The following is a 13,652-nucleotide window of genomic DNA, read 5'->3' as shown; positions in this document are numbered from 1 at the left end:
AGAGGCGTTCAAAGTCGGCTTGAAAAATGCCTTTTTGGACTTTTTGGAAAGCTATCAACACATTCAAATTTGCATGGCCATTTCTGTGAAGTGGTCTGTAACCTCTGTGCTCACAGGTAGTCAGCTGTGAGTGCGTGGAGAAGACAATGTCCTCCATCATCAGCTCCTGCGCCTTTTCTGTCACATCATGGTTGACATAACCACTTATTTCATGGCGGGAAGGATGATTGCGATGGCGCGATCGGGGATCTTTGAACACTTCAGCGAGTGGAGGATTTCTGCAGGAGGATGATGATAACTGGTGATGGTCTACCGTTGAACTACCCAATACTCCGTCTTCAGGCAGCTCCTGTGAAATGTACCTGTGGGTATGTCAGGACATCTGGATAGAAGGTGCTGCAGATGTTCGTAACAGAGTCGCAAATATTGCGTAGGCCATTCGGGCACAAGGACCTTGCGAGATTAGAGTTCAGTCCTGCAAGTTGACCTGCATGACCGCAACGTTGTATCCAGTGGAACCTTTGAATTCAAACAAGAGAGGCTTTTAAAACCCTTTAAGTCACCATATGTCCCTGTGCACCCACTGACTGGGAGACCTTAGATTTGTTGAAGATATGGAAGATTCACACCATAATCTTTCCAGTACGGAGCCTCAGACACGCACACACACACATATACACAAAAGGTGTGTTAACACATATCTCACCCCCCCCCCCATGGGGTCAAGACCAGGGTGATTACCGACCACACACATAATTGCAGGAGACCCTGGACTTCCTGCAGAAGTCCCAGAGAGATCAATACTGTATTAGAGGATAGGCCTGATGTGGCGACACAGCATTTCTTCTTTTCTGTTGGAACACCAGTTTGGATGGAAAACATGAGGTTAGCACAATTTGGGATTTACTTTGTGTGTGTGCGTGTGTGTGTGTGTGTGTGTGTGAGGGAGGGGGTCATGTCTGCTGTCGTAGTAGTTCTTTACTCTGCAAAGTTTGAATCTTAGCATGGAGGATGTTGAAAATAACCAAAAAAAAGGCCTTTCCTTGTTCTCCGTGTGTCTACATGGTTCCTCCAGGTTCTCTGGGTTCCTCCCTCAGTCCATAACCATGCAGGAGGTTCATTGCAGTACATGAATTGTCGAATATGTGAACGCGTAAGTGAATGGGTGAAGTCTCGATATGATGTGTGGATGAAGCACTGAAGTTGTATGCCTCTATATGACATGCGAATGAAAGTTGCATTTCTGCAACCCTGAGTGAAGGATGGGCGGTGAAGATAATGAATGAATTGCTGCGGGAAGGATAAGAAACCAACCCCGTTGAGTTTTCATGGCAAACATTCTCCACTTGTATCGCTCTTCAGACCTTGCAGTTTCAAAGCGCTTCACACTAGATAGCGTTCACCCGTTCACTCATTCACACAAACAATACACAATTTGTCAATCACGTTCTAAGGAGCAAATCAATATCTGGTCCAAGGATAGGAGGATATGGGAATTGAACCGCCAACCATCCGATTAGAAGCCACCGCAGATCCAGTAGCCTATCCTTCAGTTAGGGCTGTTAAATTGGACCCACGGCTTCTTCAGCAGACCTACTTCCACCTCCTCCCAGCCAACACGTGCACACACTCGCATACACGCACCCAGGCAAACATTACCACACACTGAACTTTAAATGTTCTCATGTCGGAGCTGAAATATTCATGGCGTAGTACCTCGGAGGTACAAGGCGGAGGTCACCTGAAGGAATGGCTCCGATTACTACCGTCTTTTTACAATGGCTGTAATTCAACAATCCCGGGATTTGCTTCGGTACGGTCCTTGACGCTTTGCATCCGGGGATGAAGGTGTGGGTTGTGAGAGTGGGGTTGGGGGGGGTGTGACATGTAAGACCAACAACCTCATAAATGTTGTACTATTACTCCAGTCAGATATTTTGTTCATTCATGCACGAGTCGGTGACTGATTGACGTCGGCATAAGTGAGTATCAATCAGCTCCACAATCATCTACCTGGCTGCACAGAATATTGAAAAGGGTAGAAAGAGCTGCGTGAGCAAAGTGTCGTACCATGCACACACACAAACACACACACGGCATCGGTCTACGTGTATATGTGTGTGTGTGTGCGTGAGTGTGAGTGAGTGTTTGCAGAGCAGAATGTCAAGCTTATCTCCTGTGCTCTCTATACCCTGTTTGAATGAAAATTTTCATCTGTGTGCATTTCTGGGGCTACAGATATTAAATACATAACTATATGAGCATATATACAAATACAGTGGCCCCTTCATATATGAATTTTTTAAGATACGAAGCGTGGGCAAATTTTATCCTTGAAATACAAAAAAAAAAAATGTCATTATACAAATACGAGAGTGAGAAAATCAAAATTTGAAATTTGTGTGGGATGCGCCAAGCGAGGTCCCAAATCTCAAATATTCTTTATAACGCCACCACATCTTCTGAATTTGCCGTCGTCTTTCTATCTGTTCTATCTGTTCTGTGGCATCATTTTATATCTTTATCTTTATATCTTTTATATCATTTTGCATCTTTGCACTTATTTTTGTGTGTTTTTTTAACAAACCAAGAGTAAGGTAAGTGGTGAACCCAGAAAGAAGATGCTTTCTATGGAAATTAAGCACAAAATAATAGCGAACGCGGTGTATCTGTGACTGATATTGCAAGTGAATATAGTCATATAATCTGGAGCGATTGAATTATTTTTTCTTATTTTAAATTGGGATGATTCATTAAGATACGAAAAAATCGACATACAAACCCACCTCTGGGACAAGTTAAATTTGTATCTTTTATACATATATACATATATATAACAAAGAGAACTTGGATCATTGATATGATAAGGTGTAGGGTGCAGCAGTTAGCGCTTCTGCCTTACAACAACAAGGTTCCCAGTTGGATTCCCACAGGAAGCCTTTCTGCTTGGCATGTTCTCCATGTTCTACCCTTGTGTACATGGGGTTCCTCCGACTTCTCCGGATTCCTCACACAGTCCAAATACATGCAGGAGGTTCATGGGAGACCCTGAATTGTGCGTCTGCACTTCAGCACTTTTATTTTGAAGGTCTATCCCTCCAAAAAAGTCACCACCCTGCTTCTTCTGTTTGGTCCTCACTCTCCCCTTGGCCCACCCTGGGACTTTATGTCTACTAAAACCCACTCCGGAGGGCGTGAACCTGGAGGAACCTGGTTTGGGATTAGCCGCGTTCTCCTCTTGGTTCCTGGACACGAATTCAGGCGTGGAGATAAAGGGACGTGAGATGGAAGGAAGGAACGGAAATCCCGCCTGGAATTGGACGGAACAAAAAAAAAAAACGATGAACGCGGTTTTCTGTGTGGCCCGGCGATGCTTTTATCACACGTCCACCGAGTTCCTCCAGGGCTCCAGAGGAGATGGAGGAAGTTGTCACGAATCTGGAAGCGACTGCATATTAAAGGGAAACGTGACAAAGGGATGAAATGCACGGAGATCAAAGTGGAGCGGAAGAAAAGAACGAGGGCAGGGGGGAACATGAAGAGAGAGAGAATCGGGGGGGGAAGGAGGAGGAGAGGGAAGAGAGGGAGCAGGAGGAGCATCTGGCAGCGAGCTGATGGCTCCTCCATCATTGTATCTCCACCCTCTTTCAGGAGGTCAGAGGAGCTGCCCTCCCTCTCCTCTGTGCTCCCTCCAGAAGATCACGTGACAAAGTTTGCAGGAGAATTGGAGAACATCGTCCATGTTCTGAAGAAGCCGCGGTCGGATATCGCGGAGCCACGCTTGTGTCGGCTTGGAGGTTTCGTCCAATCACGTGACTGGCTTGGTTCTCATAAATTCACTCATTCATTGATTTATTATCTTTATTGGTGAGGATCGTGGGCGGGGGGTGGGAGGTGGGATTCACCCCGCACCGGTCGCCAAGGAAACCTACGCAATCTTACACACAGAACCCTAAGAAGCGTCTTTTTTCCACTGTAGCGCAACACAAAAAATAACTTTTACTCTGGTTAGGTTTAAATCTAGACAGTGATATTGACATAGATATAACGTTGGTTTGTTGAAAAATGGCAAGAAAAGGGTTATAAATTCTCCATTTGTCACACGGTTGAGGCATTGGAATGAAAATGTTTTAAACCATTCACTCTCTCATTCAGTCATACTCCCCTCAACCACCTGAAAGTTCCCTTAGCGTCACATACCGATGCATTTGAACCCCTTTTTCGTCAGTTTGCAACAAACCTGGAGCGTCACGTCTACATCCACATATGTATCTACTTCTGAAACCTCACATAAATAAAGGTGGAGCTTGTATTTTGCATATATTCCTATTGTAAATGTTAAATCATGTTCCTCTGCTGATGCCGTACCTGAAAGTGGATGCTTCTCCAGGTGTGTCTGAAAATTAAGCTCCAGGTCTGTCAATAAACGATGAAAAAGGGCTTCTAATTCATCGCTATGTGACACCAAGAGAACTCTCACTGTTCACCCTTTCATTCTCCCATCAAATAGAGACATTCAACCATTCAACTTTTTTATAGATAATATAGAAATATAAAACCATTTGCACATCATATAGGGACACACAACCATTCACCCTCTCATTTAGTCATCATATAGTGGCACACAACCATTCACCATTTCATCTGTAGGTCATATTGACATATAAAACCATCCACCCTCTCATTCATTCATCATATAGATAAAAACAACCATTGACCCTCTTAATTGCACATCATTTAGAAATATGCAACTATTCCCTCTTTCATTCGCAGATCACATAGAGAGCTACATCCATTCGCCCTCTCATTCAATCATCATAAAAAAACATACAAACATTCACCCTCTCATCCAGTCATTATTTATAATAAACAACCATTCGCCTTCTCATTCGTAGATCATATCGACATACACAACCAATCATAACTGCTATTTTGCCCCTTCTTTAGCAGAGCGGGTAACCGAGAGGTTTTTCTTCTCAAACGTCTCCTTGTCCCCTCTGAGGGACATCAGGGGTCACGTCGTGTTGACAGGAGAGGAGAGGAGTCACAGCGGAGGACATTCATCTCCAGATACGAGGGGGACAGCAGAAGGTCACGTAGGAGAAGATACGTGGAGACAAAGAGGGACGAGGAGGAGGAGAGATTAGGGGATGAAAGCCATGTTGACTCAGACGTCTGAAAGCCACGAGGAGGAGTTTGATTCCCCGACTTTTATCCGCTTTAATTACCGTCTCTGTTCGTCTGTTGGAGGCGGAGGAGGGGCTGGGTGATGAAGACGCAGATGGAGGAGGCTCGGGGGTGAAAGGGGACAGAGATGAATGGGCGGCGATGGAGAAGTATCGGGGGGGAGGGGAAGGGGGGCTGAAGGACGACAAATAAGGAAGACAAATGGAGAGACACATGAAAACGAGATAAGGGGAGCGTTCAGCCAGGAAACTCCTAGAAAACCGTTTCATCCAAATCTTCGGTCCTCGTTCTTTACGACGCTTGGACGCTGATCCCGCAGCAGCTGCAATCGGTATCTTGTATTTTCTTTACCCCGCCTCTATTTTCTCTCTTTTTTTTCCATGGATGGTTGACTGTCCAAGGTGAAGATCACTGCAATGGTGCTTCCATCCGTTAGCATTTTAGCGGTTAGCTCCTCCTCCTCACAGCAAGACAGTCTCTGATTGGTTTCCCACAGGGAGGCCTTTCTGTGGAGAGTCTCCATGTTCTCCAAGTGTCTGCATGGGGTTCCTCCTTGTGTCCAAAAACAAGCACATAAAGGGTTTAATGTATGTGCGTGATGGTGCCGTTCAATCCAACACCCTGCCCGTGGTGTTCACTGACACCTTGTCCATTTGCATGACCGACTGTTTGAAGCGTGGAGATCGATGAGGCAAACAGGAAACAAGCCCCAGGGAGAGGAATCGGGGGAAAGATGGCGGCCGTGTGGGGGGGGTGTCACGTCTGACAGCCAAAGTGAACACATGAATAGTTAGCAGATGATCGGCAATGTTCATTTCCATTTCTTTTTTCGCTAGTCTTTGAACGTCCATCCATTACGTTGGCAGGAACGTCTGATTTGGAATTGATTCGTCCGACCAGCGGCTTCGGGCGCCACGAATCTTGAAGTTGCTCCTGGGACTCCATTCATCATCTCTACCAGGCGTCCGTCGCTCCATCATGTACAACGGGTGACTTCGTCACATGATAAATTTTACACAGAATTTGAAGAAAGCGTTGACCGTAAAGAAATTAACAGTGGTTGGTCCCTAAGGGCGATCCATCTATATGCAGAAAAAGAAGGGATTTTTTTAAATTCCCATTCCACCGTGGTTGCCTCTGGGTGTCTCGTCCAGTCAGCGAATTGCCCCTTTTTGTGGCCATTTTCAGTCAGATTGCCAATTAAGATAGAGTAATTATTTTTTTATTTATGAAACATTTTTTTATTCATATATTTCTAAATATTGATATATTATTTCAATTTATTAAATGGCAAAATACGTATTTTCTAGGGAGTTGCGACCAAGCAGAGCACGGTGCTCTATATCCTGGGCTCTGATTGTCTTGCCTACCGTTACATTACTCTCTGCATCTCGTGCGCATAGCATGCATTCAGTGTTTGGCCTCGTCCATTTCACATTGACGTGCGCTGCTTGTAGTGTTATAACGTAGTGTGTTTGTGTGAACTATATATATAGTATATATACCTGGTTGCTGCTCAGTATTTTGTTTACTGCGGTTGGTTCTGGAACGTAACTGCAATAAACTACTATCATGATGCACCTAGATGGTCCTTCCTTGTAGCTTATATAGCTAGCAGGAACATCTGTGTTCATCTCTTCCCCCCATTAGTTACAAGTTGTATTGCTTTATCATTTCGACAAGACAAATTGTGACGATTTTCGAGTCACCTGAAAATTTACCAATATGATGGCTCATCGTAGAATATGAAAAAAAAAGAAGTTTGTTGTCACCTTCAGTTGCACATAGAGCACAACGCCAGTGAAATTTGACCCCTGCATTTAACCCATCATGTATGAACCATGAGCAGAAGGTAGCTAAGGAACAGCTAGGGGTTCAGTGTCTTGCTCAGCAACACTTCGACGGGGTAGGAGGAGTCAGGAATCGAACCAGGTCTAACCCTCTCCACAATTTCGCCCCACCTTAGTCATCATTGCAAAAGTTGGCCTTCCTTTTTGATAATTTTGTCACAAGCCGCCACTGGAAATAAGTAGTTTGAATTGGACTATTTTTGTAGATCCTTATAGGTTGCTGCCTTATCTCCCCTTTGGGCCCCATGTTTGGCAAATGGCCGCGAGAGTTACTGAATCCTTCTCATGGCAAGAAAGTCCCCGATTAGATCCCGACAAAGGGGACTTGCTATGTGGAGTTCAGCATGTTTTCTCCCTAAATTGCCAGGTGTGAATGAGGATTTCTCTGCCTGACTTGTGAGTGAGATGGTGAATGGTATGTGTCTATGTATATGTAGCCCTGTGATTGGCTGGTCCAGGGTGAGCCCTGACCAATGACAAATTGGCTCCCGCAACTCTGACAGGTAGAGAAAATGAATGCATGATTGGATGTTTGTAAAATGCTAACAGAGTACCTTCTCAGGACCAATCGCAGATGGCGGAGACTTGTATGCCCATTCGATTTGTCATTTTTTCGTCTGTGCGAAATGGCTTTCCAAATCTTTATTATACCCAAATGTGGAAAGGGGGCGGAGACCATCGCCATGTGGTGTCCTTTATTTTCAGATTCAAAAATGGCTTGCGTTGAAAATTGCCCTGTCGCTATCCCCATTTCACCAGCGTCAGCAGGTGAAATGGCATTTGGTTGTGACCGCAGAGAGCAGCTGGCTGCCGGGGGCTGTCCTGGCGCCGCTAACGTAAGAGGATGAGAAAGAAAAACAAGTGTGTCAACGCCGTTCCTCCCCCTCTGTGTCTTTGCAGTGCAGTTCAACTTGATTCCTGTGGGCCTGAGGATCGTGGCCATCCAGGGCACAAAGACGGGGCTCTACGTCGCCATGAACAGCGAGGGCTACCTCTACACCTCGGTACAGCCGGCACGGCAACACACACACACACACACACACACACACACTTTCACTTTCTGCAGTATGGGTGAGATATACTGCCATGTTGCACATGGAGAGACATGAAGATGAGGGCAGGATGCAGTGGATGCCGCCACTCTTCCATGATAGAGGTTTAAATAATTTCAATGATCTCCTATTGTTATGACTGAGTCCCCTGAGCAGCAGATACATCTACTCCTACCGCTGCGAAGGCTAATATCGCAACATCTCGTCACTCTCTCTGTTCTCTTGATGTGTGATTGGATGTTTGATGTGCACAGGTGTGCTCACTTCAAAGTCCCGCCAGAGAAAAAGGGGAAATCACACACTCAGATTACACGCTCATGTAATCCTTCCGATTCCAAATGAGGCAGCAGAAGGTGGAAGCTGAGAGGAGATGTGATGGATCAGGACTTCCTTCTTCCACCTCAGCAGAGTCTGGGTTCCTCACAGAGGAACGAGGAACTTGTTTATTTGGAAAGAATAGGACATTGAGATGATGATCAGTATCTACGCTGCTTACCCTGCACTGTGATTGGGTGAGACAAGAGATCCATCACATTTGGAGACACACAACCATTCACTCCCTCATTCACATGTCATTAAGACAAATAAACATTCACTCATTCACATGTCTGATGGAGACAAACAACCATTTACTCTCTCATTCACTTGTTATAAGGAGACATAAAATCATTCACTCAATATACAATATACACACGCACATTTTACGTCTTATTCATGTGTCATTTAGACATACAGTCAAACCTGGACTTACGAAGGCCCCTAATAAAGAACAAATTGGCCCATGAACAGAATTTTCGATCAAACCACGTTCTACATTGTGGCATTGTAGCGTAGCGGCAGTTGTGTATGCTACTCCGACTTGTTTACATCGTCCATTGCTGTGTTCCACTTTCGTAATGTTTTTTTCAGTAGGCTAGCCCTCATTATGGCTGCCAAAAAGGTAAAAGTGCTTGTGCCAGTGGTGTTAAGAAGAAGTTAAGAATCCCAGTCGATCTGAGGAAGGAAATAATAGCTTAACGTGAGAGTGGCGTTAATGTTACAGATCTCGCCAAGCATCATGACACGGCTGAGTCAACCATCTGCACGATCCTAAAGAGCAAAGATGAGCTAAAGATGGCCGATGTGGCTAAAGGAGTGTCTACGTTAGTGAAGCAAAGTCTCAAGTCTTAGAGGAAGTAGAAAAGTTGGTGTTAGCTTGGAAGACAGCTAGCAGGAGATGGTGTTAGCATTAGCAAGGGTCCCACATGCGAGAAGGCTTTACTTTTGCTGAGATAGGGAAGGAAAACTGGATATAAGTGCTGGCAAGAAGAGAAAGAACACTAGAAACACAGCAATAATTAAGGTTATCTTTAAGTCCTTTCTTTTTTTTGCAAATGAACCCATAAAATGTTTCCAAAAACTGCAGGATGTTTTTGGGGCTGAAGAACGGATCAGTGGGATTTACACTGATCTCAGTGGGAAACACTGATTCGGTTTGAAAATATTTTGATTTCGCAAACCGAATAAGAGACCGAATTATCTTTGTTAGCCGATGTTGCACTGCGTAACCATTCACTCATTCACAAGTCATACGGATGCATTCAATCAATCCCATTGGTGGAAAGTATCCATATGACTTGTGTCGTCACACACCTGGACAATTTAGGTTCACCAATGAACCTCCTGCCTGTGTTTGGACTGAGGAACCTCCCGCAGACATGTGTAGAACATGAAGTCTCCTCACAGAGAGGCCGTCTGTGGGAATCCAATCAGGGACCTTCTTGCTATGAGGTTGAAGCTCTAACCCCGTGTGCTCTCAATATCTCTCCCAGATCTATATTCTAACTGAACTCTAACCTCGCTGTAAACCGAAACCTCACAAAGCCTCAGAGAGTGATTGTTCCTTGGCTTGTGGAGCCCCAAGACAGTTGAAACCTTGCATGCACGTATGCACACACACACACACATGCACACACAGGTTACGCTTACCCGAGTTCTCTCTTGTCACAAGAAAGGTGACCCATTTTCACAGCGACGGAGTTCTTACACTATAACTTCACACAGCAATGCTGGAGAGTAAGAATGAAAGGAGATGGGAAAAGGAGCAGGGAGCTCGCGGTTGCTGTCGCCGCCTGCAGGGCCTGGATGGAGGCAGCGCACGGCTGGGATACGATGCTAAACTATCGTTAGCGTGAGAGGAGGGCCAGACGTTTAAACCGAAAGTTAAAATCAGTGTATTAGATTTTTGTATTTATTTATCTATTTATTCATTTATCTGCCTGGAATCCTGGCTGGATTTTTTTTTTTTTTTTCTTTTATGAAATGCATTAAACTACAATGCTAAATGTATTGAGCATGACATTTGTATTTACAATAGGGATCCATGGAACATATACTTAAGATGTTCTATTTTTCTCCCCATTGAAACACTGATCAACCAATTGCTGAATAAAATCCTCCAGGTTGTCTGAGTTTCTCCAACAGTCCATCAATGCAGAACCTCATGAACAATTGAGTGATTGGCTATTTGTCTATATATGTAGCCCTGTGATTGGTCCAGGGTGAACATCTCACCGCCCAATAACAGCTTGGATAAGTTCCAACCTTCCCGCAATCCTGTAAAGCTTAGAACAGAAAGAGTGAAAAGATGAAAATTAAAAGAATTGACGGATAGAAACAAAAGGTGCTTTGACTTTCACATAACAGCTCCTTCATTGTTAATTAAACAGAATCTTCACAGTTCGGTTCTGCAAATCGAACGACTCACATGAAAAGATCAATCGAGTCGGTTGCAAATCGAGCTGAAAAGAATGGATTAAAAAAAATTGACGGATTTTGTGCCAGTGTGACTTTTCGCTAATAGGGAAACAGTATGTATTCACTATCTCATGTTGACGTGGTTTTCTTCTCATGATCCTTATTTTTGCGAGCGGTCTCCTCCGGGCAACGGACATTAATACAACACACACACACACTCACGTTGTGGATGAACGGGTCTTCCCGTTAATGCGTTTTGTAACGCGATGCTGTCAACAACCGTAATCCTGTGCCCGCTCGCCTGGTGCTAAAAATACAAAGTGGATTTTGTCTGTAAACATTGCGGGGATTAACCCCCTCGCCTCCGACCGCGAAGGCCGGTGTGTTTTGAAGCCTCGGGTCTAATTAGCTTTATTTTTAACCATCTGATTCAGTTGCAGTTTCCCTAGATGGGTATTCCTTAATTAGCTGCAACACACAAGCTATCATGTTGTTTTGACACAAATCAAATGAAATGAATGAGCGAAAGGGAACCTGCCTTGGAGGTTAACAAGCATAAATATTCTCTACTATTTCTCTCATACAAGAATGTGTTGTCAAAATGGCATGAAGAATTTTTATTTCTTTAAAAATCCCTATTAATAATAGGAATTTTAACGCAGGGATGACACCATTGTTTTATTGTGCTGGATTGATGATGTATACAAGTCGCTAGTGTTAGCTTTGGCTCAGTATGTTACAGTTTATGCAATAATAACGCTGCATTGTGCTGCTTTTGGGTGCCATTTCCAGTCCAAGGGAAACAAAGGCACTGATGCTAGGCTACACGGCTTTCCAAGGGACAGGAAGAGAAGAAAGGGCTGAAGAGTTGGTTGTGGACCTGCACAACATCCTAAGTTGTTGCCTCGCTGCTTCCATCCGATTGCATTTGAGGCATTTAGCTGAGCTAAGCCTCCTGAAAGAAATCATGGGTGCTGCTAGTTTTAAGCAGTTTTCTTTCAAAAGCAGACATAACATCAGGAAATGAGTGAAGGCCGTTGAGCGAAACGCCAGGAGACGCAAGGGCATCTACAACCCGCTACTGCAGAAGTCATATCTGATGACGAAAGACCAGCAGCGGCACAATCATGGAGGAAGTCGATGACAAAAGGTGGAGCTCCTTGCAAAAGAGATGCTCTCTCTGTTAGCATAACAACGCAGTTGCCGCACGCACACCGGCGACTTTGGCCGACTCTTGCCTCTTTGTGTCATTGCTCATCTTCATTTTGAAGACGTCTGTCTTCAACCTTGTACTCCTCGCTCCCGTCTCTCGAGTCCAAAGCGAAGTTTTGCAATGAAGGCATTGTTTTGCACCATAGGGTGAAATGAAATTAGCAAAGAGGACATACTTGGTAAGGTGAAAATGTGTGACGACCGACCATTCAGCCTGACATTCTTTGAACGATTAACATTGAATGCAAATGAACTATTTCATGAAATTTTTTATCGCATGTACCATACTTTTCACGTCTTAACACAGAATACAAATCTAAAGTTTTTACCAAACTTGAATACTACTTGAATACTGAATACTACTAGATAAAATAAATAAGGAAAAAGTATGTCTGAGAAAAAAAAAATCTTTCAGAAAGATTACACATATCTAGGTTCATTTGAAACTTCTCCTTTCGGCTTTTCACTTCAGGGGTCGCCACAGCGAATCAACCTTCTCCATCCAACCCTATTTTCTATATCCTCCTCTCTCACACCAACTACCTACATATCCTCTCTCAGTACATCCATAAATCTTCTCTTTGGTCTTCCTCCAGACCTCCTGCCTGGCAACTCCAATTCCAGCCTCTGTCTACCAATATATTCACTCTCCCTCCTCTGTACATGACCCAACCATCTCAGTCTGGCTTCTCTGACCTTCTCTCCAAAACATCTAACATGTCTGATAGACTCATTCCTGATCCTATCCATCCTGGTCATTCTAAAGAGAACCTCCTTCAGCCCTGCGACCTCTTGCTCTGCCTCCTGTCTTTTCGTCATTGTAAATGTTTTTAGGCCATACAGCATCACTGGTCTCAAAACTGTCTTGTACTCCTTTCCTTTCTTTCTGGCTGATAGTCTCCTATCCCATAGTACCCCTGACACTTTTCTCCACCCATTCCAACTTGCTTGAACCCATTCTCTTCACGTTTTTTACACACGCTCTGCTGCTCTGACTTATCTGACCAAATACCTGAAATCCTCTAACTTCTTGATCTCCACTCCCTATAGCTTCACCGTTCCACCCGAGTTCCTCTCATTCACACACATATACTCTATCTTGCTGCGACTAACCTTCATTCCTCTCCTTTCCAGCGCATACCTCCACCTCTCTGGATTTTCCTCAACCTGTTTTCTGCTCTCACTACAGATCACAATGTCATCTGCAAACATCATGGTCCATGGAGATTCCTGTCTAAACTCATCTGTCAGCCTGTCCATCACCACTGCAAACAAGAAGGGGCTCAGAGCTGATCCCTGATTGAGTCCCACCTCCACCTTGAACTTCTCTGTTACCCCTACAGCACACCTCACCACTGTCTCACAGCCAGCATACATGTCTTGCACCAGTCTAACATACTTCTCTGCCACTCCAGACTTCCTCATACAATACCAGAGCTCCTCTCTTGGCACTCTGTCATATGCCTATTCTAGGTCTACAAAAACACAATGCAGCTCCCTCTGGTCTTCTTTGTACTTCTCTATTCGCATTCTCAATGCAAATACTGCATCTGTAGAAGTCTTTCTAGGAGTGACGGCACACTCCTATTCACAAATACTGACTTCTGCTCTCAGA

At 44.4% G+C, this 13,652-nt stretch overlaps 1 protein-coding gene across 2 annotated transcripts in view; it reads left to right on the top strand.

Annotated features, from left to right (window-relative positions):
• Positions 1–13,652, top strand: part of fgf11a (fibroblast growth factor 11a) — a 75,295-nt gene that overhangs the window by 42,658 nt on the left and 18,985 nt on the right. For both annotated transcript variants that reach the window (XM_086166561.1, XM_086166562.1), the window contains exon 3: positions 7,938–8,041. In XM_086166561.1, the coding sequence (XP_086022687.1) occupies positions 7,938–8,041 (104 nt within the window). The remainder of the gene's footprint in view (positions 1–7,937; positions 8,042–13,652) is intronic.

The sequence above is a fragment of the Fistularia commersonii genome, chromosome 19 (genome assembly GCF_037954325.1).
Source record: "Fistularia commersonii isolate RoL2024-O1a breed Wild chromosome 19, RoL_Fcom_v1.0, whole genome shotgun sequence".
Lineage (NCBI taxonomy): Eukaryota > Metazoa > Chordata > Actinopteri > Syngnathiformes > Fistulariidae > Fistularia > Fistularia commersonii.
This window is presented reverse-complemented; position numbering and strand designations above follow the sequence as displayed.